The sequence below is a fragment of the Phaethon aethereus genome (genome assembly GCF_964289735.1).
Source record: "Phaethon aethereus genome assembly, chromosome: 2".
Lineage (NCBI taxonomy): Eukaryota > Metazoa > Chordata > Aves > Phaethontiformes > Phaethontidae > Phaethon > Phaethon aethereus.
This window is the reverse complement of record NC_138582.1, coordinates 119,893,831-119,921,305: the sequence shown is the minus strand read 5'-3', so window position 1 is coordinate 119,921,305 and position 27,475 is coordinate 119,893,831. Positions and strand designations below refer to the sequence as shown.

Sequence of the window (27,475 nt, the reverse complement as noted above, 5' to 3'; positions counted from 1 at the left end):
CCAAGACTTTGCGTTCAGTTTAAAAAGCAGGCTGGGCTGTGTGAGGGAACCCACCTAACGCTTTGTTTCAAATGCTCAACCTCTCCCTGGAGTGCCTTTTGAATTTAACTTACTGATGGTTGCAAAGCACTGCAGCAGTGGCTGGATGACGGTATTTATGAAACACCACACTTGTGATTTCTGCTGTTTAACGGGCTCTCCCGTGGGGCTGAGCAGCAGCACCAACTTCGCTTGTTGCTTGTGAAGGCTCACGAGTCCCCTAGACCAGACCTTTACTTTACTGCTGCATTGTAGTAATGAAATGGTGGTGTCTGAGGCAACTGTTACTTTGCATGATTGTGTGACAGTTCTTATGGATGTCCGTTTTATCATAATAAATCTATTTAAAGCAAAGGGAAGAAGAAACTGTGCTCGACTAAGGTCTACAGAATAGCAAGTGTTAGCTCCAAGCAGCCATGAACTAGCTTAGCTGTGCTGAAGATCTTAGAAATTGTGCACTTTTATGGCAGATAGGGATTTTAATCAAAACGCTGAGAATTTCACTGGTGGTGTTTGAGCAGTGCTAGCCCAAGCCTGTCCTGTGCAGGTTTTAAAACTGTTTATCATCCCCTTGAAGGAGGGGATGTTATCTTCCACAACATTTCTATCTCTGTCCATCCTTATATCTGTCAGATGCATTTATGGGTAAGGCTGTTCCCATAGCAAATGACTCCATGGTAATGGTACAAACCAACTTTTTCCGATGGACAGTCCTGTAGATGGAATGAGGGAGGGCCCTCAGGAGGTAATGGCCACTGTCATGTAACCACCTCGTGTTCTGAGAGCCAAGGATATTTCCTCAGCTGCTTTTTCTGTATTGTGACTATGGAGATGTGTTTGCTCAAAATTTCAACAGAGGAACCTGAAAAGCGGAAAAAAAAAAGATGGTCCCATAAACCCACTTTTCCCTCTCTGGAGAGATTGGGACGGTAAACGTGACGTAGTCGTTCACGTTCCCAAGTCAGTGTGGAAGGCGCCCAGACGCTGTGCTGCTGCGGGGGGGCAGGGACCTTTCTGGGATGAAACCACGAACTTCACAGCCAGGCCTCCGCTGGTTTGCGCGTTCGGTCCCACACCTGCGTGCAGGAGGACGTGGCCAGCTCGGGTGCTCGCACGTGGTTCGCTTTGCTGGACCCTGTGAGCGGGCTGAGCCGCTTTCCTGGCGTGAGGGTGCGTACGCAAGTGGAGACCAGTAAAAGGCTGGGTTGGAAGTTGGGCCTCTGTTACTGCCTGCCGCCTTGTCGTCGGAAGGGAGCCCCAGCTGTGTTCCTCAGAACGCTGCTTTCTCCTGCTGCATGCCTTACAGCCTTTGATGGCGGCGGAGCGCTTAGGCTTGCGCTGAGCTCCATGCACATCAGCAGTCGTCTTGATTTGCTGTGTGGAGCGTTAGGTATGTGTTTAAGTGCTTTGCCTTTCTTCTTCATCGGAGAGCCTGAACGTGTCTCTGAGCCGCTTTTCCCAAGCGACTTAGCAAGTGCTTAAAATTATATATGCAGTATTTTGCTGGCTTGCATTTTTTTATGTTCTTATTAGGTGATATTTTTATGAATTTTCTTTTAGATGTAGATGTATGGTTCCTTGGCTTATGAGAATTACCTTGCTCGGTGACAGGAAATGTTAAATGGCTTTCAGCCTCCCTGGCTGCCATTTCTTATGTTCGGTTGACTGTGCACAGTTGGGGGAGGGGGGGGCGAGCAATTTTAGCCTTGTTTTTTTGAACTGTGAATCTAATGCAAGTTGGAAGATGTTGCTAGAAATTGAATGTAGCTTTACAGATAAGATAAATTTGAATTACCATGTCTGTTACCATAATCTTTCTTTTCATTTTTCAGTAGGCTGTTGGAAGAAAGTAGTATATGCAATGATACCCATAAGAAAAGACAGCTGTTTAGGTTTGTATGACTTTATTTAATATTCATTTCCCAGTCACTCTCACTCGTGACTCTATCTGTGTCCTCACCAAGGCAGACCTTGACGGTGTGGGTATGTCATTTTTCTGGTTAGAAAGGAGCATGGAGAACAGAGTTCTTACCTGCTCATCCCACGCTGTCTGAATGGGAGGTCACGACGGGACCCTTTCCTTTGGTTTTATGGATCATTGGCTCAGGAACCGTATGAGATTTCCAGCTGCTTGGGCTATCATAATTTGGAGGTGACTGTGACTGCTGGAAGTTCATTATGCTCTAGTATATGAGTATATGACAGGCACATTTCACAGACTAGTGCCCAGACTGGCCTTGTTTCCTTTCGTTGGTTTATTAAAAGCTGAAGTAAAATTACGATGAGGTGAAACGGATTGAAGTTCCCTTACCTAAAGCAGCAATGTTTTGAAACTTTTTCTCTGTGAACTTTGTCTTCCAAACTCCAATTCCTTCTGCCCAGAGAACATTCAGATGTATCCTGTATCCCAGATTGCATCCCAAACCACAGGGAATCGGTAGGAGTCAGTCTGTATTTTCATGGAGAACTTTTTCATCAGTTGATACTCTGGATCAGTGGAAGACCCAACCCAGTGGTGACACTGTTCCTCTGAGAGGCTTAGAAAGGCTCTCTTCCTGCACCATGAGCTCCCACAGGTTCAGTTCAAATCAACCAGAGCTGACCATGCCAAGCTGCTTTTAAAGTCAGTCGGCTCCCAGAAGTCTTAAGCAGAGCAGGCAGAAGTAATGGATGCTTTCAGAAGCATGTCCTTTATCCGGTAAGGCCTGTGGATAGCTAGGCAAAAGTAGAGTGATCCCTAGATATCTGTATGCACTGGGGTTTGCATATGTAGCAGCGATAGTTTGTGTCACTTCAAACCTATACCATCTATATTACATAATTTTTCATTACGAGGAGAAAAGGATGCGGGATTATTTGATATGTTGTTGCTGATTGTGCATGTAAGCACAGCAGCCATGGAAGAGATGGCAAGACTGCACCAGATAAAGAGCAGTGCTGGAGCATCTGGAGCTGCGTCCCGTGGCCACAGGCAGCAGGCAGAAAAACTTTTCTCCATGCTTCGGGCTAACCTTGATCATCTGAGAGTCCTGGATTGGGCAAGCAGGAGTAAGGAGGCATTTTACACACAGAGACTCTTAGTAACTAACATCTGTTTGGGTTTGGGGAACAAAAAGGACTTTTATGTAGCCCAAAACCACAGATAACTGAGATACAAAAACCATTCTGTTTCTCTCCCTTTTTTCCACTAGAATACAAATATAAAGACATTGTTAATTTCGAAGCACAAGAATACAAAAGAGTCTGTAAATAATGTACTTTTTTTTTTTCTTTCCAATTAAATCTTAAGGAAAATTTCTTTTTAAAATCTTTTTCCTTTTCTTATGTTGTTGCTTCTGTGCTGTTTCTCTTCATGCTTTCCCAGTGTCTGGGTCTAGCAAAGGTCAACAGGTTAATACTGCTGATCACATCTGTGGGAGGCTCTGGTCACAGGCAAGGAATGCGCCAGCCTGGTCCCGTCTTTGAAACACTGCTGCTTCACGTCCTGAGTGGCACAGCTCGGCAGGTTCTCCAAATAAAAAGCGGGAGCTACGATCGCAAGGAGAAAGGGGACCAAAAAAAAAAAACCCAAAAACCAAACTCACCCCAAACAATCCCATCCTTTTGATTTTGTAGAAAACACTTTGAGCCTGCAAGGTATTATACTGTAAAATAAGACAGAGGGGTGGAAAATGTCTTCTAAAAGCCTTCCAAAAGCCAGTGTTATTAGCATCGCTTGGGATAATGGTCGTGGTGCACCAAGCTGCGGTAGGCATGCTGGTTTTGTCATTTTAGAAGCACGTTGTAAGCTGCTCACCATAAACAAGCCAAATTCTGCTCTGGTTTCTGCTCACAATTAACTGTGGTGTCGCTTAATACTCCGAGTGCTCGCAAATGTTCAAGGACAGACAGTTTCTACCCAGAGATGTTTGCAATTAGTGTATGCAGAGAGGGGGGAAAAAACACCAACTGGTGGGTTTCTTAAGTGGAGTTAGCATTGAAGAGTTTGGGGTCATGCTTGGAGGACACGTGTTTAGGGGAAGGCTTTGGGTGATTTTGCAGAGCAGATGATGAGTAGGGACAAGATGCGATAAAAATATAGAGGATGGATATGAAGACAAAAGTAGAAGGTGAATTTAGTGAGAAAGACCTTACAGGTCATAGACAGCAAAGGAAGAGGTAGCGAGGGGTTTGCTGAGGGAAGAGACCAGTCAGCAGGCAACTGAAATGCAATGTGTGTGCCACGTAGTATTGCTGCATCAGTCCCGTCCAGTGAAGTGCACTTAGGATATATGTGAAAGGGGAGCAGTGGTAAGTGCTGTGCGCATAAAAGGGTATAGAAATGTTTAGTTGCTGAAGGCAGTTAACTACTGGGGTCAAATCCCCTCTTTCAGGCATGTTTTCATAAATGCAGAATATTTCCTTTTTCTTTATTAGGCTCACGGCAGGGTAACCAAAGATAGACTCTGCCCTGACATGGTTTTGTTTGTGTATAAAGCTGTTGTTTCCTGATGTCCATAGGGGTAACAGAGACAGCACGGGGAAGGCATCCGGCAGTCGGCAGAGCAGTACTGAGAACGAATTGAAGTGGACAGATCACCAGAGGCCATGGAGCAGCACAGACTCGGACAGCTCAAATCGAAATTTGAAGCCAGCCATAACAAAGACAGCCAGTTTTGGTGGAATAACTGTCCTGACAAGAGGAGATAGCTCGTCAAGTAACAGAAGTACCGGCAAACTGTCTAAAACAGGTAGCTAGTACTGTATTGGGTTCACAGTACTTTTTGTTGGGTTGTGATAAATGGCTGTACTGGTATTTGTCTGAGTATGGTACATCACAGAATGGTTTGGTTTGGAAGGGACCTTCAGAGATCATATAGGCAAACCATACAGATTGGACTAGATGGTGAATTGCGGGTACAGTTGTATTTCCTGTGCATAGCAGATGTGTACGGCCATCTACGTACACTAGTATCTGGGTACTTGGTATTGAGTTCTTATGAATCAAGAAGAAACCTGGTGCCTGAGGTGGGCAAGTCGCAGGTGAGAGAGGCTTTTCGTGGAGCAGAGTACATACACATCCTATTTGAACACTGCACTTGTAGCCCAAAAAGGTGGAAGTCCTTTCAGACAAAGCACAGATTTTACCTTTTTATTCATCTTACTCTTCTTGAATCATGAAGAATTAAATGTTGTGTATCTGATGAGAAATCCAAGAACATTTTGTTGTCGTTGCTAAAATGCAGGCCACCTGTACCGTGGAGTACAGCCTCTCATCTGCCAGCAGCGAGGGAGGCAGTGTGCTGCGGTGGAAGCAGTCAGAAGCGCAGGATTCACAGAGGTCCTGCAGTCTCTCCATTTTCTTGTTTAGTTCCCATTAAATGAAAGCATCATTTAAGGGGACTATGAATCTGGTGGGAATTCTGCATTTATTTGCATTAACTTCACGAGTACATTAACATGTAAGTGAGTCACAGGGTCGGGATCTAAGTCATTTCAAGCCATGCCATTAAGCTATTCTATTTCATTTTTGTGTAAAAGTGCATAATAAATAATGAGTCCATCAGATGATTCCATCAGTTAGGCTCATTTGATAAATATAGTACAGGACAAGTGGTAATCAATACTTAGCACTTAGTGCTTTTTCAGCTTGAGAGTGTTTTATGGACAGTACTTAATTTAAGCCCAAGTTTATCAAACCTGAGTTGGTCAGATTTCACTCCTGTTCCCAAAATTGGAGGATAGCCTTTGCCATGATTCAGGATGATAGGGAATGGAGTTTTCAGAGAAAACTTTTGACTTTGTAATTACATTCTGGATCTTGAACATAGTTAAAAAATTTTGTTATATTTCACAGCTGGAAAGGAACCCAGCTGGTTGGAAAGTTGCTCTTTCAAACCCTGCTCATCATAAAGTTGCTGGGAGCTTTTGGAATATCATGCTTTTTTTTCTTAATGCTTCTATTTTATGCTTTCTTTGAGACCATAGACAAATACTGGTTTTATTATCTTAAGATTCATAGAATCATAGAGCATCTCAAGTTGGAAAGGAACCATAAGGATCCCTTCCTAAGACAAGATTCTCTTTCAGTTTTACTCCATCCTTACGAATGTAAATTTTTATGGAATTAAGACATGAATTTTACTTTGAAAATTAGTACAGTATAGTTGTTTGCCTCTGGCTTGTTCCTGAACATGAGCATATGCAACGTAGCATATGTGCATATGGAGTTTTGAAACTACATTTCTGTGTTTTTTATTTGTATAAAGACTGAATAGGCTATATAATGGGGCCTGAAGTATGCAGTAAACAATGTTTTTGCCTCCAGATTTATTTGCCTCCTGCGAATCTTTCCACTGCATCAGAATTCAATTTGATGTGTATGAATTAGGGAGGAGGCACAGGTTTCTGGTATACTTTTGTCATATTATTCACCTTCAGTAGAATGCAGGTAATGTATTTCTCTGCAGCATTGTATTGCAGTGGTGCGGAGCATTTAAAATGGTGTCAGGGAAATCCAGTTTGGAGGGTTGAGACATGTAATTGAAGAAGAGTAATACTTTTAAGGAGCTGTTTTAAGTAGCGTACTAAAGGGTGCACTTAGAAAACGTATAGATCTCTTAAGCATGCCAATACTTGTAAATGCCTCTGCAGTCTGTATGCGCCAAACCCAAAACTGCTTTCAAATGAAAGCTCTTATAATACATTTTAAAACATCAGTGATATTAAAATTCCACATTCGTTGCAGAGCAATTACATATTGCAAGTGGTTTGATTTTTTTTTTTTAAGCAAAGTGTTTAAAATTGAAAGCTAGTTGAGCACAAAAAGAGTAAAAAAAGAAACAAAATAAAAGGAAGTGGTGGGAAAAAAGAGCAAGTCTGGATGTCAAAACAAACTTATACCTCTAAAGCCAGGACACAAAGTCAAATTCTCAGTCAGCTCGAGGAAAGTCAAAGGAAGTAGTATCTGAATCGCTGCTTCTATTCTTCTCTCTAAAACGTTATTGAATGGCATTACAGCAGAAAAGAAAGACTGTTCAAAAAATAATGGGGAAATATGCCTTGATAAAGTGTTTTTCCTTCACCAAAAAATGCTGAGTGCATTCATACAGCTGTCAGAGCCCCCACGTGCTATTTGCATATGTTTTCTAAGGTAGATTAGGTACTGAGCAACGCTTCATTGTGCATGTTTTGCATTAGATCTTCATCGTTCTGTAATCCAGTCATAGACAGCACTGGGTGTTCTGTAAAGCTTGGTCATATTTTTAATTTGGGGGATTTTGTTTATTTTCTGTTGTCTTTACTGCAGTGATTGAAATGGGAGTGTAGAGGCGTAGCTACAAACGCTGAGCATGGCAGAGCCTGGTAGGCACCAATTCTGTCCCGGTTCTCCTCTGCAGAAAGTACTAGTCTGTTCTCTGAAGTACATTATGACTCACAGTAATAAATGCTAAACATTTTTGCCTTGCATATAGTATGTATGAAATCAGTCTGAAGTCATTAGTTGGTTAACATGTTCTTCATTGGCTAAATGATGGAAAATGTTTGTTTGTGAGCTTTTTAAATGTGAAGATTACTCTACGTATATGGCATTCATCCAGAAGCATTGTCAAACTTGTTCTTGAGCGTGGAAATACTAAGACTTCAAGGATTTTCACTGATGGCTCACAGCTGCATTTGAAAGTATATATAGTGATGCAATATTAGCACTGTAGCCTTTCTGGATCATTTTTAATATTGTCACCAAAATTAAATGTCCTGCCTTAACTTCTGACAAATCAGTAATTAATGGCACATAGCAGACAAACAGAAACTGAAGCACAGAAAGATGTTAGCTTCCCCTTAGGCAAAGATCATACAACATGCTGTTCTCGACAGTAGAGTCCAGTAGTGTCAATTAATCTTGGACTTTAATTGCATTCAGCTGCACGGGAATTAGAGCTTAGCAAAAGAATTATGTTACTTTATTCTTGCGAACTTCACAACGGGGGCTGTTTGAAACCCATTGCATGGTTATCTTACTAGTTCTGATGGTTATTTTCATGCACCTGTTGATTGTTTAGAAAGCCCTGTTCCACTAAAAAGCACAGACTGTATATTGCAAAATTTTCTGCTCTTTTATTTTGAAGCTTAGTAGATATATAGAGATGTATTAAGTTATAACTCAGTATTGAGTGGGGAGTTAGTAATTTAACAAATTGCAATCAGATGCATTCCTACAACTCGGCACATCATACAAAACATTGGTTAGTTTAAATATCCATTAATATAGTGGACTTTCCAGGGTTGACTAAGCATGTATAGTTGTAAGTGAAATAGGTGTCCCTGTAGGCATCAAAGATGTACCTGTTCAGTCTCTAACATGCCCATGAAGAGAAAAATCTAGCTTACGAATTACCGTGTTATTTTCACTGACACATTACAACTGGTTTTAATATACGTTATTAGGAGGGAAGACAAGCCGTGTTTCAAAGAAATGTCCTCTGTGTATCTACATATCTATTTAAATTACTGTTGGAAGACTTAAAAGATGTAACTCTTGCATCTTTAGCTTCTCTTAATGCATTTTCCATTCAGTGGAATGCACATCTGTTGGAGTGTATTTCTTTTCCCCCCATTTACGAAAAGCTGGCTGCACTGGGATGTCAGCTGTGTTGATACAGATCTGTAGGAATCATTAACTACTTTGGCGGGGCTCCAAGTAATCGGAGCCACAATCTAACCTCTCCTGTTAGGTGTTCATTGATACTTCTGTTGGGCAAAGACGATTATACTGCAGGCATTTCAATACATTAACCTTTTTTTTTTTTTTTTTTGATAAAGTGTCCTGTAAATTATCATTTTGTCTTTGAGTTTTGGAACTGAATTTCTGCTTCTTTTGCTTAATTGAGCCTGATGGATCTTGTGAGTCCAAGAGAAACCGTAGGAATGTTGATATATGGGCAATAAATCATGAGCCAACTGCTTCCAGTCATACGCTTCCCGCCAACCGACTGTGCTGAAACATCCATCTTATTTTTAGAAGTGCAACTTGCAGAGGAATAATCGTGTTCACATGAACACATACCATTAGTATAAAAAACCCTAAATACATTGTAATATACAGAAATGCAAGTGACTTATGAAAGTAGCAAATAAATGTTCCTAAGCCAGGAAACTTTATCCAAGACAACAGTATATCCAGAGGTGATCAGCACTGTACTGCTCCTAAACAATTGACTGTCTGGAGCAAGTAGTGGTTAGATCTTGAGAGTTCAGTTGATAAGAAAGAAAAAAATTACGTCAAACTTGGAAGGTGGGATGAACAGAGGTGTTCAAAGTCATCAGATACTGAATGCTGACTCCCCAAAAAATAGAGCAAGATGTGTTGCGTTGCTGGCTAGTGCTAAGGATATTGGAAAACTAATGGTACCTCCATGCTCTCCCTCTGCAAACTCCCTAAGCTGTTAAGACTTTGTGGTGATTTTTCTGTCTCTTTTTCTTCTACCACTCTTTGAACTGCTGCATCTCAGAGTAGTTTAAAAATATATTAATGGAAAGTGACGAAAATGTGAAGGTTATTATTATGTCAACTGTGAAGCAGCAAGAAAATTATAGAAGAATCTAGAAGAAGTAGCCATCATGACATACTGAAAAAAGAAGTTGGATTATGTAATGGGGGCAAAATTCTCATTTAGTCTAAGTTCCTTTCAGAAGTCTTTAGCAAGACATCTCTTAATGTGAATCTGAATAAAGTCAGATAGTTCAATTTTTTTCATTCACTACAGTACTGAATTCATTATGTGATGATTTCTTACTCCAGAGTTAGACACTGTGAAAACAGCTAATCAGAGCTGCAAAGACAAGATTAATTGGTGTTAATTTCCAAACACTAATGTTGGAATTTACTTGGCTTAATATGTCTAGACTTAAAATGATAGGAAATAAGTTGTAATGATGGGAAAAAATTAAAATAGATCATTCTTATAAAAGGGCAAAATTGGTTAAGTAGTAATTTCTGGATTTTTTTTTTTTTTTAAAGATTCAGAAAGTTGCTGAAATAGTTTTGTGTGTTATTTGTGATCTTTCAAAATCACCAACTTGATGCACTGACATAGCAGAGCAGCTCTCCGATCGTTTAAGGCAGACATTTCAAAGCTATCATCTTGGCCAATATGTGGTGATCGCTCCAGAGGCTGTTCCACTGCTTCCGCCTACCATTTGATGGGTACCTCCGAATTCATTACAGTCCTTTGGCTTTTAACATTCAGAAACTAGTAAAGATCAATCTGTGATTCTGCCATAAAAAGAGCTGAAAGGGGGAAAATAAAACCCAATTGAATGTCAGAGTTGTAATCTTTTATGCTAACAGCATTTCTTCAGAATAGCACAAAATGGGGAGGGAGAGGTCTGAACTCAGGCTTGGTACTTCTTACCTGCTTAGAAATAATACTGGCAGGTTGATGAAATCTCATTATCGCTCCTGCATCTCCAGGTAGCTTTCTAACCTGTTGAATTCAATAAGTGATGGAAAAGAGGAGAAAGTAAAGCAAGAACTCAAAGCAGCAACATGAAGTGCCTGTAAAAGGGCCAGAGAAATACAGGAAAGGACCTGGTAACTGCTGTAGAAAGAAAACGAAACTCGCATGGTTGTGTTTACATTTGGGAGAAAGATGCCAAATACTGCCTGCAGCTTGATGAGGATGACCTCCAGGAATATCTCTGTAATTTGTAGAAACACTGAAATCTGAAATGATCCATTAAATAAACCAATCTCTGCAGAATAATCTTTCTAAATATCTAACCTCAGTCTACAAGGAGGGGAAAAAATATAGCAACTAATACAACTTCGAAGTGTGTTTATAGAAATTAAAAATTTCTTCTGAAATCTCTTTTACTTTCTTGAGTAGATATTGGAGAAGCAGATTTAGGGTCCTACTGATGGCAAATAGTGCACAGTTCATAGAGGACTGTCTCTGTAGTAGCTGCCGTATGGATATGAAGCGTGAAGGAGATGGATAAAAATGTGTTTTACACAGCAATCCACAGTAATCTATGGAAAGACCCTCTGTTTGTTAAGTAACAGGATGCTGGTGTGACTTCTTCAGTGGAAACCTGTTTTGCTGTAATTATGAGGAAATAAATGAATTCCAGTATGGATTTGACTGAAAATGAATCTGAGGTTCTAAGCAGTCTACTGCAGGGTCCTCCTGTAGTATCCCAAATATGAGGGGATGTAATCTGCCCTCTAAGAACGAAGTTTGCTAAAACCTAAGTCTGAGTTCTGTCTTCTCTTTTAATCAATACCTGCAGGAGGGCACTAAGGAGGTTAGCAATTAATGTAAGATGCATAGACAGTGCACAGAAGTAAAATAAAAGAAGTTGCAATTAAAATATACTTTACTTTTGGGGGGAAGCATCCATACAGATGTTTGCTTTCACACCTCCCTTGTATTTGCCTTAACATCCTCCCTTAAGGCAGCTGTTCATCTGAGCCTTATGCTCTCAGAGATTCTTGTCATTTTTACTTGAAGCAAACTGAAATCTAATCAAGTAAAATCTCTGAAGTTTGGAAATTATATTTGGTGTTTAAAATAATGCATCTCCTCATCCTTGCAGGCACAAATGTGTTTTAGCACATTAGATTTATCTTGATTGATCAATTTTAATAAGCTAGGTGCTGAAAAATCAAAGTGGCAAAAGTCTTAGGTAACGTCTTAGGTAGCTTTACGTTAATACACATATGGCACAGCTACCTTGTTACTTGGCTAACACCTCAGTTGCTGGTGTGTTGTTTATGGTTTTTTTGTACAAAATGTTTGGTGGGTGTGTTGTGTGTTTGCCTAGTGCTTGCCTTTGCAGTCTGTGAACACTGTCCTCATGTACACACTGCGTCTGGTGAGGACTGGCATCCCTTGTAACCGCCCCCGTTGCGGTTGTGTCTCTCCGTTAGGCTCAGAGTCTTCCAGCAGTGCTGGCTCCTCAGGATCCCTGTCACGAATACATCAGCCTCTCCAAAGTGCATCTCTTGTCCCTGGGGTGACGGCCAGCTCTTCAGGCAACGTGTCCTACCCAGAGAATGGGATGAGTGGCCAGGTGGCCCCCAGCAACACCAGCTATATCATTCTTCCACTTGAAGCTGCAGGGATACCGCCTGGCAGTATCCTTCTCAACCCGCACACAGGTCAGTATGATGCTCTCCTGCCTGGTACTGTCCTTCAGTGTTTCCAGTGTCATCTGGGGAGTTGGCAAATTTCATGTTTCTAGAGATATTTTCCTTGAGGCACTTTATGAGGAAGCATGCAGCAAATATATATAGAAATGACATTTGGCAGGTTGTTTATTTGAATCTGCAAAGCTGGATGGGCTTTCTGAGGCTGTTGTGGCATAGCCGGTGGGAAGTGATGCAAAACACACTTGTGCGGTCCCAGGCAGGATATCTTGTAAAGCCCTGGCACTCCCTGGCTATAGATCCTCTGAGATCCCATTAGCTTCAATAAGGACAGAGGCTCTTCCATATCAAGTGTGCTGAGATAAGGTGCCACTGAAATATGATGCTCAAAGTTTTAGAGATTGTGCTTAACAGCAGAAGAATTTCAAAAGGCTTAGAGGCTGCCTTTGAATTAGCACTGAGTTAATTTCCTTATGTGATTAGCAGTTGTATTTAAATCGGAAGTTTTGTGATAAGAGGAACTGTAATCTCTCCAATTCTGCATGGTGGCCCTGGTAGTGAGCAGCACTGCTGCTTGAATGAGGCTTTCACAGTCACCCAAGCACTGTGAACTCTTCAGAAACCACTCAGCTTGAACTTGAGTGCTTGCTGAAGGTTTAAGGCAATTTGTTACCTCCTTGGTCCAGATGAAGTCCAGCTAATGTTACGCTATTACTCCACACAGTATTGTACTGACATCATTAAAAAGGTTCAGGGAGTTTGAGACTGTGATGCTTCTTCAGTGATTTGGACTATTTCAGTGACCATGACTAGCTGAGCTGTCAACTTCAGCAGAGCTATGCTGGGTTGAAAATAACAAAGCCTGCAGTGCAATGTATTTTCCATTATACTGGGAGCCAAGAGTCGAACTCCACAATATTTTTTTCAATGTCCTTAATAGAGAGTTCATGAGTTTTTTATTTGGGGATTTTTATAAATAAACAATATTTTATATATATATAACACCCCCACGTTCCAATATTTTGGTGCAAATGCATAAAGCTTATTTGTGAATCCACTGATAAAAATACTTCTTTAGTCAGAATGCAATCAAGAAAAACTGAAAGTTGCAGCGTTTAAGAAAAACAACCTTGAAAAACCATTAAACCAAACTTTGCACAGACATTTAGAGATAATAGTATCTGGGGCTGATCAATGTATATCGGCGTACATAAAATCAGGGAGGAGTTCTTGTTTGTTTAGATTCAAATGTGATAAGTTCTTTCCAGAGAGATGACTTAGAAAAGTACATGCTTGTGCCAGTTACTAAAGCCTTTACTATTTACGTGTACTTTTTTCCAAGCTATTACATGATTGACATGAGAGCCTTATACTGTCAGCATAAATGGGGATTTTAGTCATTTCTTCAAATGACTCAGGGGAGAGGACAGAATGGGAGGGGGGCATAAGACAAAACCCATCGTTACTAATTTACTCACTTCTGTTGTTCTGGTAGTTGGCAGTTCTGTCTGTAACGCTGGACTTTCTTGGTCAATACAGAAGAAGGTATTTTGTGTGCTATGTGATCCGCTCCCATACACAACTCAGCAGGCCTAGGCAGAATTCCATCCATAATTCAGGTGATAGAACCGAGAGAAACAAATGAAAGGAATCGCTGCTGCTTCAAGCCTAGCGACAGCTGAGAGATAGTGCTCGTTCCTGGCCATGGCAAAGACAGAATCTGCAGCTCACCACACTTGCAAGCCAGAAGAGATGTGTCGGAGGAATGTCTCCTACACCTGTTTTGTCAATTTAGCAATTTGCAGCAGCTAGCTCATATTTTTCTCTGGTACCTTGTGAGTCTTTGTCTGCCATAGGTATAACACCATTCAATACCGTCACTAGACCTCAGTACCTGGCCTTTCCTTCTAGCATGCCTCATTGTCTGCAGAGGCATAATTGAGAGCTCCGTGTCTGTTAGTATGTTTAATATTCAGGGAGCATGTGTTTTTGTGTACATATAATTTTGCATTTCTTTCAGACCACGTTTCATCTCTTTAGCTCTTTTGTAAATACCTACATAGTAAAGAAAATGGAGGGAGCGGAGCAGATTCTTCTAAAGACTGAAATTCTTGTCTCAGATGTATAGTTTCATGCTGTTACCTGTGCTGAAAGTCAGGCTATACTGTAGCATCTACTGTGTTTTTAACATGCAGCAAAATACATGCTGCAGATTTGCCACTACTTGGGCTCAGAATCTTTGCATTTTATTAGGGTAATATTACAAAAGAAGCTCTGTAGGGAGGAGACAGATTGCTGGATGCTATGATCGGCTATCAAAGTGATGGATTCTGTCAGAAATGTAGATGTGGAGAAGACAGTTTAAAGAAAAGAAAAAAGGAGCTTTGTTTCCTGTAATGAATAGATTTTCTTACCCTATGTAATACCGTTATTTAGCTCTTCTCCTCTTGCAGAGTGGCTACTTCCAATCTTTTTCTCTCTGTTGATCATAACACCGTGTCCTTTGAAGATCTTTGCTTCCTTTCACACTACATAGCCACTGACTGTGCAAGCCTCTAATGACATCCACAGATGCTGACAGTATCTCCCTGCTCTGATTAAATTATATTCCCTCTCAGCTCCTTCTCAGGTGTTGGCAGTCCACACTTTCTTTTCCCTATCCGTGGTTTCCTTTGTTTCTTCTCCTTCCCCAGGTAGAGAAGCTTCTTGCTTGCTTTGGGAAAAGGCCATTTATGTGGCTATGCTTTTTTACTCTCCGTTTCACCTGCTTCACCAAGTCTGTTTTACCCTTTAAAGGATTCCTCTTGACAAGTTCTATGACTTAACCCCTTTGACAATTTAAGAGCATTTTATGTTTCATTCTTACCCCTTTAAATGACGTTGCAATTTTTGCCCTTCTATCAGGGCCACAGTTCATAACTTACAAATGTCTTCCCTGTTACCATCTGATCTCTCCTTTTCATTTCTTATTTCAAGATTTCTTCATGAAAGGTCTTTTCTTTCATCTTTAAAAGTATTGCTGGACCTTTTCTCCTTCAGTTCTGTCATCCTTTGCACCAAGGGAAATGCTCTTCATGGCTTCCCTTGAGCATCTGTTGCAGGCTTTGGGAGCCTGTTATCCTGCTCACCCAGTCTGATTTCCCTAGCATCCTAAAGTACTTCTGGAGCCGAAGACTCTCAAATCTAGGGAGTCCCTGCCACTGTCACCCCGTGTGTTCACAGTAAGAAGGGGGAAATCAGCTAGTGGACAGAACTGCCCCGTGCTTCTCTTCCAGTCACTCCAGTCATGACCTTTCTCACTGTATGAGACATGCCCAGTATAATATGGCAATTTCATCCAGAAAGTCTTCATGCTTTAGAAAAAGACGGCAAGATTTCTTTATCTGGTGCTCCTCAGACATTTCTGACCATGATTAATAAGAGAGAGGGACTGAAAGGCTGAGGAGTAGATAGAACAGATAGAGACGCTTGTGGTATACAAATCAGAAGTTCATTATTTCACTATTGCTCTCAGCCACCTAATATGTCCAGATCTCCCTTTTTATCTCAGGTATTAATACTTTAGTTACCTATTTTAAATGTTATAACTTCATTTTTTCGTATTTTCATTTTCATCCTTTTTTTCTCATGGAAAAATCTGTAATTCCTTTGATTTATGAATTTATGATGGAAGTGAAAAGAGAACTGAGGTAATGGAAAACATTTTCCCTACAGAGAAATACCATTTCTTTTTTGTTTGTAAGACAATTACTTAAGTAAACCTTTTTTTAAATAAACATTGCTTTTGCGACGTGACTTGCCCCAGCTAAAATACCTGAAGGAAAAAGAGTTCAACAACTTACTAGAACTTTGGACTGAATTTGTCCTGTATATAAGATATTTTCAAAGACATTTTAAGTGTATCTTCCTTGATAACTTCCAGTGCTGCCTCCTCTAATCACAGTAAGGCACAGCTCTCAAAAGGACAGCGCTGTTATTAGAATGTGTAATTAAATCAAGGGTGGGTTTAGTTTTTTCCTTTCTGTACAAACTAGCGTGTCAGGTGTAGTTTTGTATATTTGACTGCTGTTGCCTGGCAATAAAATGTACATGAATATGTACACCTCCAGTGTTTGGCTCCAGAGTTCAATTTTAGTATTAATTGATTCATCATTGAATGACTTCAAGTAACCATAACACCTTGAATCATCTTATAGCCATGGTAACCTTCCATCCATTCCTTGGAAAGTCATGCTGCCGAAACAAATACCTGCGGTCTGCCTTGCCTGCCAAAAAAAAATTAAATAGATGGCTGATACTGTCACGAGGCACTGAGAGTGATGAGCTCTTTACTGTTGTAGTAGGTCAGCTAAAGAGCAGTCAGTTAAAGCAAGGTTGTATGATTTCACACAGAAAACAGTACGTTCTTAAGCGTGTTCAGCAAAGGCAGAGTGTTTTGTTTCAGGGCAACCGTTTGTAAATCCTGATGGGACACCGGCAATATACAATCCTCCCAGTGGCCAGCAGACGATGAGGAGCCAGATGGTGGGACAGTCTCAGCAGCAGCCTTCATCCCAGCAGCCTCAGCAGGTTCAACAGCCCCAGCAGCAAATGGCAAGTCACCTTGTCACACAGGTAGGTGTGGCGGCCATTGGAAAAAGACAAGAAGCTCTCAGGGATACAAAGGATGACCTAAAGGGTAGGAGGGAAGGATGTGGCTAGACAAAATATCAGGGTGTTCTTTTCTTTTGAAACAAATGGGGCCCATGATCTATATTTTCAACATGGATGAAACAGATGGAGAGGGAAGATTCCTTTTTCAATTCCATTTAAAGGATGGTTCCATTTCAAAAAGGACTGTTAAGCGAGTTGGTGTGTGTCTTACATAAATTTATTTTGCAGATATCAACCATAAGAGAAAATAAGCATTCATTATCAAACTAGTGCAGTTTGTAATTCTCTCCAAAGAGCCAGGGACCTTTCCCTGTCCCTTTCGATAGCAGTGCAGTTTAGTCAAAGAATCGAGTACAATGCAGGGCTATGCAGACGTTTCCATGTCTGGTTATATCGGGCCAGAGCTGTGGGTAGCCCACTGTCCGAGCATCCCTGCCCCAGACTGTGGATCTTCTGCCTGCGCCCCATATTCTAGCCATGACCCTGCTCTAGCTAGAAGCTCTGGAGCTGCAGCAGGAGAGGGGAAGAGCAGCATGGTTTGGGCACAGTGCCACGTTATGTTGGGCCCCTGGGCCATCTGTGGCATGTGGGCAGACATGGCTGAGCATGTGCAGCAGGGTTTGAGTCTGGTTCATACTTAATTTTGTGGATTGTGTGCCTGCTGTCCCAGAGCAGAGCAGGTGGAAGAAGCCACTCAAACAAGAATCCTACATCCTGCTTACTTGCAGAGCAGCCAAGATCTACTATGGTTCTTGTGTGGCTTTCTAATTTGGCACAGTTTCATCCCAGGTTACCCAGAAATACAATGTTTAAATTCAGTGAAGTTGCTTTGATTTTACTGATTTTACTGGGACTTATGTGTTTGTGGCTTTTATTTCTTGATTTGGTCTTGGCAGTTCTAGAAAACAGAGGTAGTACCAAACCTGTAAGTACCATTAACTCTCAAGTTAAATGAGAGATTAAAACGAAAGGAATCATAAAGCTATGCCGAGGTAATAGTTCTGCAGAAAATTGTTCTTTCACTTAGATAAACATCTGCTCCAAGCTGACAGGCCTGTCTCTGTTGTTAATTCGCAGCCTGTTCTTTGTCAGTTTTTTTTTTAGCTATTGTGTTCTGCCAAAGCAGCTTTACAATCATTATTCCTTTGCCTATGACACACTCTGAGTTAAATCAGTCGTTATCGCAAAATTCAAATATACACTTACACTGTGCTGCTCTTCCATTTTATCTCTGTAAATTAAATGTAGAATCATAATTTGGCTGTGCCTCACATCAGTAATAAGAAGGTGTAGCTGTGACTTTATTTAATTTAACAGCCATCAAATATATGAAAATAGGCAGAAAAAGCTGTAATAAAGAATTGTTTGGTATAAGGCTAAAATGAAGATTGAAATCGCAGTACCTGACCTCTTGTATTTGGGGTGGCCATGAGTCACCTGCATTTTCAGAGCTGTGTTTGTGACCTTTGTTCTCAGTAACAGTTTGTTGTTGTTGTTATCTATCTTTATGTAGGTTGTATTTATTGTCTTTCACTGTGTTTATTTTGCAGCCTGTTCAGGCAATGCAGCCATCTTCTCAGTCAGTCCAATATCCAGCAGTTTCTTATCCTCCCCAGCACCTCTTGCCAGTCTCTCCAACGCAGCAGTTTTCTGTGGTACTAAAGATTTAATTTTTTTTTTCATTCCTTGAAGTTGGGTGTGTGAGCATGACTATGCCCGAGAGCCTCCGGAGAAGCACTGCAAGGGGTGTCCCACATGAGAGTCCCATCTAAATCCCCCTTTGCCTTAACACTTTTGGTACTGACAAGCATTCTGTTTGAGCATTCCCACCAATTCTGCTTATCTAACCTGGAAGATGATGTTAGGAGCAGGGCTGTCTACCTGGTTAGCAGACCCTCCAGAAAAATCAAGCTTGTGAACAGGAGCTTGTGTCTTTCCCGCTCGATGGTCAAGGGAGCTTAAATTGCTAACTTGGGCATTTGAGACTTTGGTTATCCCCCCTTTTATGTCCACAAAAGACTGGAGAAGAGACCTCTAGAAATAATTATTTTTATTTTATATTATTTTATCGGTATACTAAATCCACTGCCTGGATTTATTCCCGGATGATACCAGAGCACTTGGAAAAGAGAGTAGCGGTGAACCAGCTGCAGAAGGTGTGGTACACTATGCATCATGACAAAGCACCAATGGACATGTATAATAAAAATAAATAGAGTGCCCTTCTGGAGTCTGAATCTGGCTTGATGGTTGCAGGGCTACGATTATACTGTTGTAAAATGAAGCCGACATTTTAAGAGGCACTACAAGATTTTTTTCTGTTCTTTTTCTCTCTTGCTCTGGTAATCTTGTTTATGATTGATTCCCCCCCCACCAAGGTAGAGATGTCATGTAGTTATATAGTAAGAGATGGAAACAAAGCTGAATGGATTCTTGCAGCTAAAAGAATGTTATTAACGCTTGGTAGATGAGTGGTACCATTTAAAGGACAATAAAAACTGTTTTGTGCTGAACAGAAGTTGCATATCTCAGTGCTGATTCTTTCGAAAGGTGTCTTGCAGGCATCTCAGATTGTTCTAGTGATAGTCATAGAAAGGCTGATATTTTTAGTGGCTAATTTAATACTGAAACTTCACCTGAATGAATGTCTTCAATGTACATTACATTATACACACAATGTATAAATTACAGGGTTTTGAAGCTCTTGGGCTCTTGTGCAAAACCAGAGGCATTGTAGGCTCAATGAAGTTTCTTGTAGAATCTGTTTGCAGTCATTCACTATCCAGGTAACGAATATCATAGCTTTTTAAAGAAACAACTTCAGACAAACACCTTACGTGCCTGAATATGGATGTAGGATGATGGCAAAGTTAATGGCATTACTTTCTTACACCACCTGAAGATCTGCCAGGAGTGTTTAGAACATTGGCCCATGGTATCCGCTCTTGGAGTGGGAGGGTGAGTGTCTGTGCAGTCTCCAGCAGTGCTTTCCACAAACAACCATTTTTTTTTTCTTCCGATTTTTAAGTTTCCTGCCAATAAATACATTGTGCAGGATGGTTTTGGAGAATGAACACCACAGGGATGCGAACAAAATCGAAGAGATTCCTTTTAAAAAATAGTATGGATATTCTAAGTGAAAAGCATCTTTATAGTGCTTATTCCCTCTCTGCGAGGGGATATAGGGAAGGATTGTAATCTGCATGTTAGCACGCAGTGGGGGTTTTATGCTGTATTTATTGCTGTATAAAGTATGCTTTAATGTTGGGTATTTAAAAGTCTTATGATACGGGCACAAACGAAGATGCATAGAACCACACATGTGAATCTTCGACCTTCATAGAATAAACTTGAGAGCGTTGATTAGTATGGATCTTTTTGCGAGACTGAATAGATACTGTCTAGAGCAACTGAAGACTTAGGTTTTTTTACTTTCTCTATGTTTACAACCTTGGATTTTCAAAACAGTCCAAAAAGGACAAGGTCTGCACTTGAATCCTACTGAATTTCTATGGGGATCATTTTGAAACACAGGTGAAATAACCACCATGTATTTGGCTGAGGAGTTCTGTGTTTGGGGGAAGAGGTATTCATAATGTTTTTTTCATGCCCTTTATATTTAAAATGTTGTCTTTTGAACACTGTAAAGTTCACTTGTCATTTTGGAATAAAAGCGGGGGGGGAGGGTAAAAGCCAAAATACCTGGCTTTTGTGCCAAGCTATGCCATTCACCTTCCAGTCTGAAAGTCTTTGTCGAAGCATTTATAATGATTTTTGTTTTAATTGCCTCCATTTTTGTAGATTTCCATGCAAAGTTTGGCATGTATTTGAGCCAAGTGATTCCTTTCCCTCTCAATGCTCTGTTTGAACCTATTTTGTTTTGCTGATTTGCTTGTCTGCTGCAGACATCTTGCCTACATCATTTTCTACTGCTTTTTGCCCTGCAGCGGGATGACATGACAACACAGTTTAACCAGATGAGCTTAAGTCGTCAATCATCAGGGGACAACCCCGAATCGCCGTCTGGTCCTGTCTACCCATCGCCCATCTTGCAGCAGCCTGCCCAGCAGACGGGTTACATTATGGCTTCCCCAAGTCAGCCACTTCCCCCAGGAGGCTTTACTGGTTCAGGCGCACCCGTATCCCAGCAAGTGCTGCCGCCGCCGCCGCCCCAAGGCTTTGTGCAGCAACCACCGCCACCTGCTCAGGTAGGCAAAATCTTTGCTACCAGTTTGGCATGGTGCTCCTTATAACATGAGAGAGAGAATATGAAAAAAAAAAAAAAAAAAAGATCCAGATTCTAGGTGGGTTTTGGTGGTTTTCCCCCTGCCCCGGTAAAAGCTTCGCAAGTTTCCTGCTGCCTAAAAATCTGCTAAGCCTCTGTCGTTTCCTGGGTTTCAGCAGTTCTGTCCCTGTCCTCAAACCATTCTCTGAACATATGTTTGTACTCCAGGACACATCTGCACATGAATATGAAGGAGGAGGGTGAGTAAATATCCATAGTCCTCCTTCCCTGTATATATACCAAAAGAGCAACATGCACATGAGCCCAGGTAGTCGTTAATCATATTTAATTGACTTGAACATGTGAGATGTCACAGATCAGTAATTTTAACTGTCTTTCTGAAGACTGATTATGTTTTACTGTTCACTACCAAACATCTCTACTTGTCTCCTGGGTACCTTTACAGAATATTGAAAGTGATTACTGTCAAGAAGTAAAATGCACAGATGACTGGCCCATTTTCAAGGCATACGCTTTAAAAAGCCAAATTTCTTTATCCAATTATGGATAACTTAATTTAAACTCTACTTTAAAATGGTTTAGTAGTATTTCTTCTGTTTTCATTTTATCCTTTGGAAGAAATATATAAAAATGAAGTAAAATCTTCACCAATTTTTTTAATGTAAAAGTAGTGTAAACCCTACTGGGTTTTTTTGTTTGCCACTTCCGACTGAAACTCTCCAATTGTGTTTGTTAATGGGATTCTGTATTGCCACAGTAATGAAGAATTTATACTGTTACAGTGTTTAAAGTGGGCTAGAGATCTAGTTAATTAGATCACTAATTAACAATAAAAGAAATCTGAAGACTACTGGATGCTCACATCCCATAGAGGACTGTTACATCCATAGTTTCTGTAGTTAGAAACTATGCAGCCATTTTTTCTGAGAGAAAAAGAAGGCTTGCAAAAAAAATTTTTTTAAGGAGCTGAAGTTCAATATAATGTGCTTTTTTTTTTTTTTAATTGAAAGTATTGCTCGAAAAAGATTTCACTGTTTGCCAAACATAACATTTTTTTTTTTAATTTTGGGAGGGAAAAAATGCCCTGAGGAGCAGAATCCCTGATGAATCCATCTCCCTGTCTAGACTGTGTCTCCTAACCGATTAAGTAGAGGCTGTCCAGACTTCTCTCCTCGTGTACAGCACCCCGGTGCCCTCGGTGCTTTCAAGCATCATTTACTCAAACCTCATGACACCCCTAGTGAACCAGATAAATGCGAACGTCTCCGTTTCACAAGCTGTCGCCGCAGCGGGCACGGCGATGCATTTCCCAGCCCTGCTGGCCGCGGCCTGCTGCAGCAGCAAAGGGCCGCCTGCCCTGGCGGGGGACCCCGCGCCGCCTCCTCTCTTCTCCCCCGCCTCAGGATGGGCTGGAACGGGTTTGCAGCCTGCCCTGGGGTCTCCGCTGGCACCTGCCGCCGCAGCTGACTTTGCAGAGGAGCTCCTGCCATCATCTCCTGCCTGCACCTGGCTGGGCCTTCGTCACCTGTGGCGGGAGCGTTGGATGTCAGCTTTGCGCGTGCAGCCGGCTGCAGGGTTTTCGCTCAGTCTGGCGTGGTGTGCCTTGGCGGGGCTGTTTTCCCTCGTTAATGTTTGCCTGGGTGCTATTGGAGAGGCGGATGAACTTCTTCAGAGGACAAGTGACAAGGAGGTGCCTTTTCATACGTAGGCTGCTGTCAGACCAGCACCGTACTGGTGTGTCCAACAGCCACAGCATCTGTCCGTGCCCCAAACATGCTGTGTACGGGCCCTTTCCTCCTACACTGTAACAAAGTGGAAGGTTACTGAGGGCAGAAAAATACCTTTTGCGTTTGCAGCAACTTCAGTTATTTCCCTGGGGAATGGTTTGTCCTCAGCGGGTGTAGAAAGGTGCGAAATGCAGCGCTGCCAGCTTTCCCTGCGCCCGCTGCACCACGTGCGCCATTCATCTCCAGCTTGTCACTGTTCCAAAAAGTCCTTGCCCAATACCTGTGTGAAAGGGGGCACGGGGCAGTGGTCAGTCCTAGCTGCCCATGTCCCTGTATTGTGAAGGCACAGCGGCCTTGGTCTGCCGGGAGGGACAGGAGGCCTCAGCGCTCTGCGTCGGCGTGCGCAGGTGGGAACTTCTGATCGACGTTTCAAGTTGGGGTTCGTTTTCTTCAGCGCTAGAACGTGGCGTGGTGGTTTGGATACTGCTTGTGGCATGTGTACGGCAAATATGGGATCTCTCGTATCCAAAGAGGAGCTAAGCCTTGGGAAATAGTAGTTCCTCTGCCCTAACAGTTCATCAGCTTTCTGTGCAGGGCAGCTAGACCCCGACCCCCTATCCCGTCTGGGGCAACATTTCACTGCTTTGCACTGGCTGTTGGCAGTCCGAATCACCCGTTACTCCTTTGGGCTTAGATGCAATATAAAGCTGCTCTCAGATGCCAAAGCAGGTGGTCTGAGGCAAGCTTAAATAAAAAGAGGGGGGAGGGGGGCCAATAAAAATGGTAATGCATGCAAAATATAATGTGATGCATTAATCAATGCAATCAATGTAAAAGCACTTTTATATCTTAAATGTTGCTATTGAATTTATGCCAGTTAAAAAAAAAAAAAAAAGCTTGACTGTAATGGCTAATTAGTTCCTGTAAATGCATTGCTGGTAAGGTTCTAGTGGGTTGGCTATGGGGCCCTGTTGGAAAATACCAGAGCAAGGAAAACTTGGGTGGAGGTCCTGTGAGTACAATCATTTCCTTTGGGAGCTGAAAGGAGGAGAAAGAAACACTCTCTAAGCTACAAACCCAAAGGTACTGCATTTAGATTATTATCTTTTGTATTAAAGCTCAATTAAACGTGGCTCTACAGGTGCTCTCCAAGGTTCTCTCTCCCAGTCTGGGAGAAGCAGAAGCAGACTGGTTTGAAATGACATGTCTAAGAAGTGGCGAGAGGACCTCTTGCATTTCTTTGCTGCTGCTTTTCATCACAGCTGTTCCCCAGCTTGAAAACAGAGTCATGATTTAATAACCTGAAAATAATGATCTATCTTTGTTCGGCCAACTGGAAAAAAAAACAAACTCAGCCATTAGTCTGCGTTTGCTGAAAGGGACTTTTAGCAGCAAATTCCTGTTTGCTTTCTGTGTCACTGATAGCAAACATACATCTTTACTTTCTCCCTTCTCTTCCATTTTCAGTTTTCTTCCCTTTCTGATGGTTCTTCTATAGCATTATGGGCCCAGGAACTTCAACAAGGGTCCACATTTGTTTTTTGCACTCTCATTGGTGCTTGTCATTGCTCTGCCTCTGCAAATGAAAAATGGGAAAACTGCGAGTACTATGCCAATGGGAAAGCACACCCTCCCTTTGAAGTTACTTGCACTTTTGACTCATTCTTTGTGGAAGCTGTACTGGCAAAATGATGTCGAAAAATGAGGTGAATTCTTGGAGTGTCCGAGAGAAATAATGCAGATGTTGAAGGATTTTGCATCCAAATTAATTTTGTCATCATTAATTTTAGCTGTCTTTTTGCAGATGCCCCCTCCTAGAGAGTCCATAGCTACTGTTAAGACAAAATCTTTACTCATAGCATGTCACCTCTAGGAAACTTGTTTAGGAAAAAGGTTCGGGAGTCACAGCAAGTGAGTGGGTCTTTCCTTGATGATCTCAGAAGATGATATTAGAGGACATACCTGCCGTTGGTTTTTGTTGCTTTTATTGTGATTATTATGGAGGATGGGGGTGGGGAAGAGAAAAGTCCTTGAAGAATTACTCATCCCAGTCAGTTAGGTACTGGGGAAAAAATGGTACCTCCATGTGTCCATACATTACTGTGGCTTCTGTTGTCTTCACTCATATTTATGCAACTGTAGCTGCCATTAGCAATAGTGTCCACATCAATAATCATCTGGGTGAAGGTGTTAATCCAAACCTATCTGGATACCAGCAATGTTAAGAGAAAGTGGAATACCTGTCCGATGGCAGAATCAAGCTGCAAGTCAGTAGGGACATAGGTTAGGAAAGTAAAATTGACCTGAAAGGTGTGTGGAAATCCTATTCCTACCACGGGGAGATAAACAACACACCAGTGTATTTAAGGGATGCTGCTAGAGAGCAGTTCAAGGGAGACGCAGCCTGGTAATGGGTTTCGAACTGTATGTGGACAGAACAAAGCAGAAAGTCAGTGCTGTATCGAGTCTCTGCCCATCATCTAGAGACAAAGCACATCAGAAGGAGGAAAAAGTGATGCCTGTTTGTGCCACTTCATGAGTGTCTCTGGAGTGATGTGCCAAGTTTGAGTTAAAGAAAATGCTATGGATGAGAGGAAAAAATAGAGATGTGGTAGAATCGTCAGCCTAGAAAAAAGGAGGGTATTCACCTTCAAAATAAGATTATCCATGGGGCTAGGGATCATCTGTCAATTGTTTTAATGGTAATTATGAAAGAGGGAGTACTCTTCACAGTGTCAAGGATTAAGATCAATAAACGATGCTTTTAGACTAAAGAATGCATACATTTATTTAGTTTATGGTCTTAGAAGGGTATTTACAAAAAAAAATGGTTTAGGATAACTATATAGCTGTGTCGGCATGCTTGTTAGTGTAGTGGAAACTTCCTGGTTCTATAAATTAAATACGTTATACTAGCAGGAGGTCCAAGGTTAGATGGTACATTCACATGGGAAAGCAATTCAAATATAATTTGGCATGTCAGTAAGCTGCTACAGAAATGTAATGTTTTTTGTTGAAGAGCACATAAGCAGAGGTGGTAGTACCACTGATGTAACGAGAAACTGAAAAATTCAAGAGGGTCAGAGTAGACAATATAAGTGATACTTGTTATCTCTGATCCCTCTAATTCCATTGTTGACTGAAGTAATATCAGAAAGGACAAATAGTATGTTTCAGCTACCGACAGAGAGATGTACTCAAGATAAATGAAAATGGATCCTTCCAGACCCTTCAACCACCAAAGACCTCTTTTATCTATGTCTATATTTTACACCAAGACCTTCATTTAATGTCTGATATCTTTAAAACAAAAACCACACCCACACCCCCCCCAACAAAACCCCACCAAAAAAATCAACCAACTAACCGGAAAAAAACATACCTCTTCTTTGCAGCTTATGTATCCATGATTGCTAGCAAATTCATCTATTAATCTTTCTAAATGAAATTATTTTCTTACCCAGTACTCCTACTACTAACATTTTTCAGGCTGATAGATTGCAGTCTGATAAGCTTCTAAATCGGGTATATAACAAATGTATTCCAATGAACTGAGAAAAGGAGAAAACCATTTGATTAACTCTGAGGTTTTATCTGTGTGATAAACATAAGTGTTTCCAAACCACTCTGAATGCTTCAGTGTATGTATATGGGTTTTTTTGCCAAGCATGTTCAACTATAAACCTCACTTCAAAACCTATACTCTTTAGGCTATGTTTTAAAGTTAAAACCTACAGACTCTTTCCACAAGAGATAATTCACATTGTTCTCACATATGCTCCTGTATTTTCAAATATCATGGGGCTTGCCGGCACAAGGAAAATGAGGAAGTTGAGGATAAATCAAATAAATTTAAATCCTTCAAGTGAGATTAAGCTGCAGCCAGGAGAAGTGAGAGTATTTCCAGAGGGGTTTCATCTTCTTTAATTTGTAGAATACGATAATAGAAAATAAAGAAAATTTGAGAGGACGTCTACTCTGTTCCCCTGCCCCAAGGCAGGATCAACTATTTGCATTGACTTAGGCTGAGTCTTCTTACTTCTTTTAAGTCTCCTATTGTACAGGTTTCCACAAGATGAGTTTATCACACTTATACTGCTACAATGTTTACAGAGTGATTTTTGCACCTTAAATGACTGGGTCAACTTTCCTATGCCTTGTGGCTTTTCTTTGCAGAGAAACAAATTCATCATGATTTCATCCATTTTACAGAGGCGTTTTGCCTTTTTTAATTTAGTCTCTAACAAAACAAATGACTGAAGGGCAAGCTGCAGCCATTAGGTGTCACTTGGTATTGTCTGGAGGGAGGATAGCTTACAACATTTTCCAATCAAACCTTCTTGTCTTTTTGGTATTTGTTTGAATCTCGCTGATATTAACTGGGGGTGGAGCGAGAAGGGAAAAAAAATAGTTTCCACTGATTCAAAAGAAAATGAGTAGACCTTGAAGAATGAGTAGGTATTCAACCTCTTTGATTGACAGGTGATATTCACTGTCAGTCGGTCTGGGGCTTTCACTTCACCAACAAGGCTGAGTCCTGTTTTGTTGATCCTGATACTTTCCCACCACAGTTACCTGTTCAGTAGTCTTCTACTTGCCAAATTAGCCATCCGTATCCTCTGCTCACCTAGTCTTTTGTATCTATGCCTGTTCTTTTTTGTCTGACATTGTCTCTAGGAA

The 27,475-nt window shown here is 41.2% G+C and overlaps 1 protein-coding gene across 2 annotated transcripts in view; it reads left to right on the top strand.

Moving 5' to 3' along the window:
* ARPP21 (cAMP regulated phosphoprotein 21) overlaps positions 1-27,475 on the top strand; it is a 106,183-nt gene that overhangs the window by 38,259 nt on the left and 40,449 nt on the right. For both annotated transcript variants that reach the window (XM_081996654.1, XM_081996653.1), the window contains 6 exons: positions 1,872-1,931; positions 4,540-4,769; positions 11,951-12,181; positions 16,614-16,783; positions 18,373-18,477; positions 20,770-21,030. In XM_081996654.1, coding sequence (XP_081852780.1) covers positions 1,872-1,931; positions 4,540-4,769; positions 11,951-12,181; positions 16,614-16,783; positions 18,373-18,477; positions 20,770-21,030 — 1,057 coding nt within the window. The remainder of the gene's footprint in view (positions 1-1,871; positions 1,932-4,539; positions 4,770-11,950; positions 12,182-16,613; positions 16,784-18,372; positions 18,478-20,769; positions 21,031-27,475) is intronic.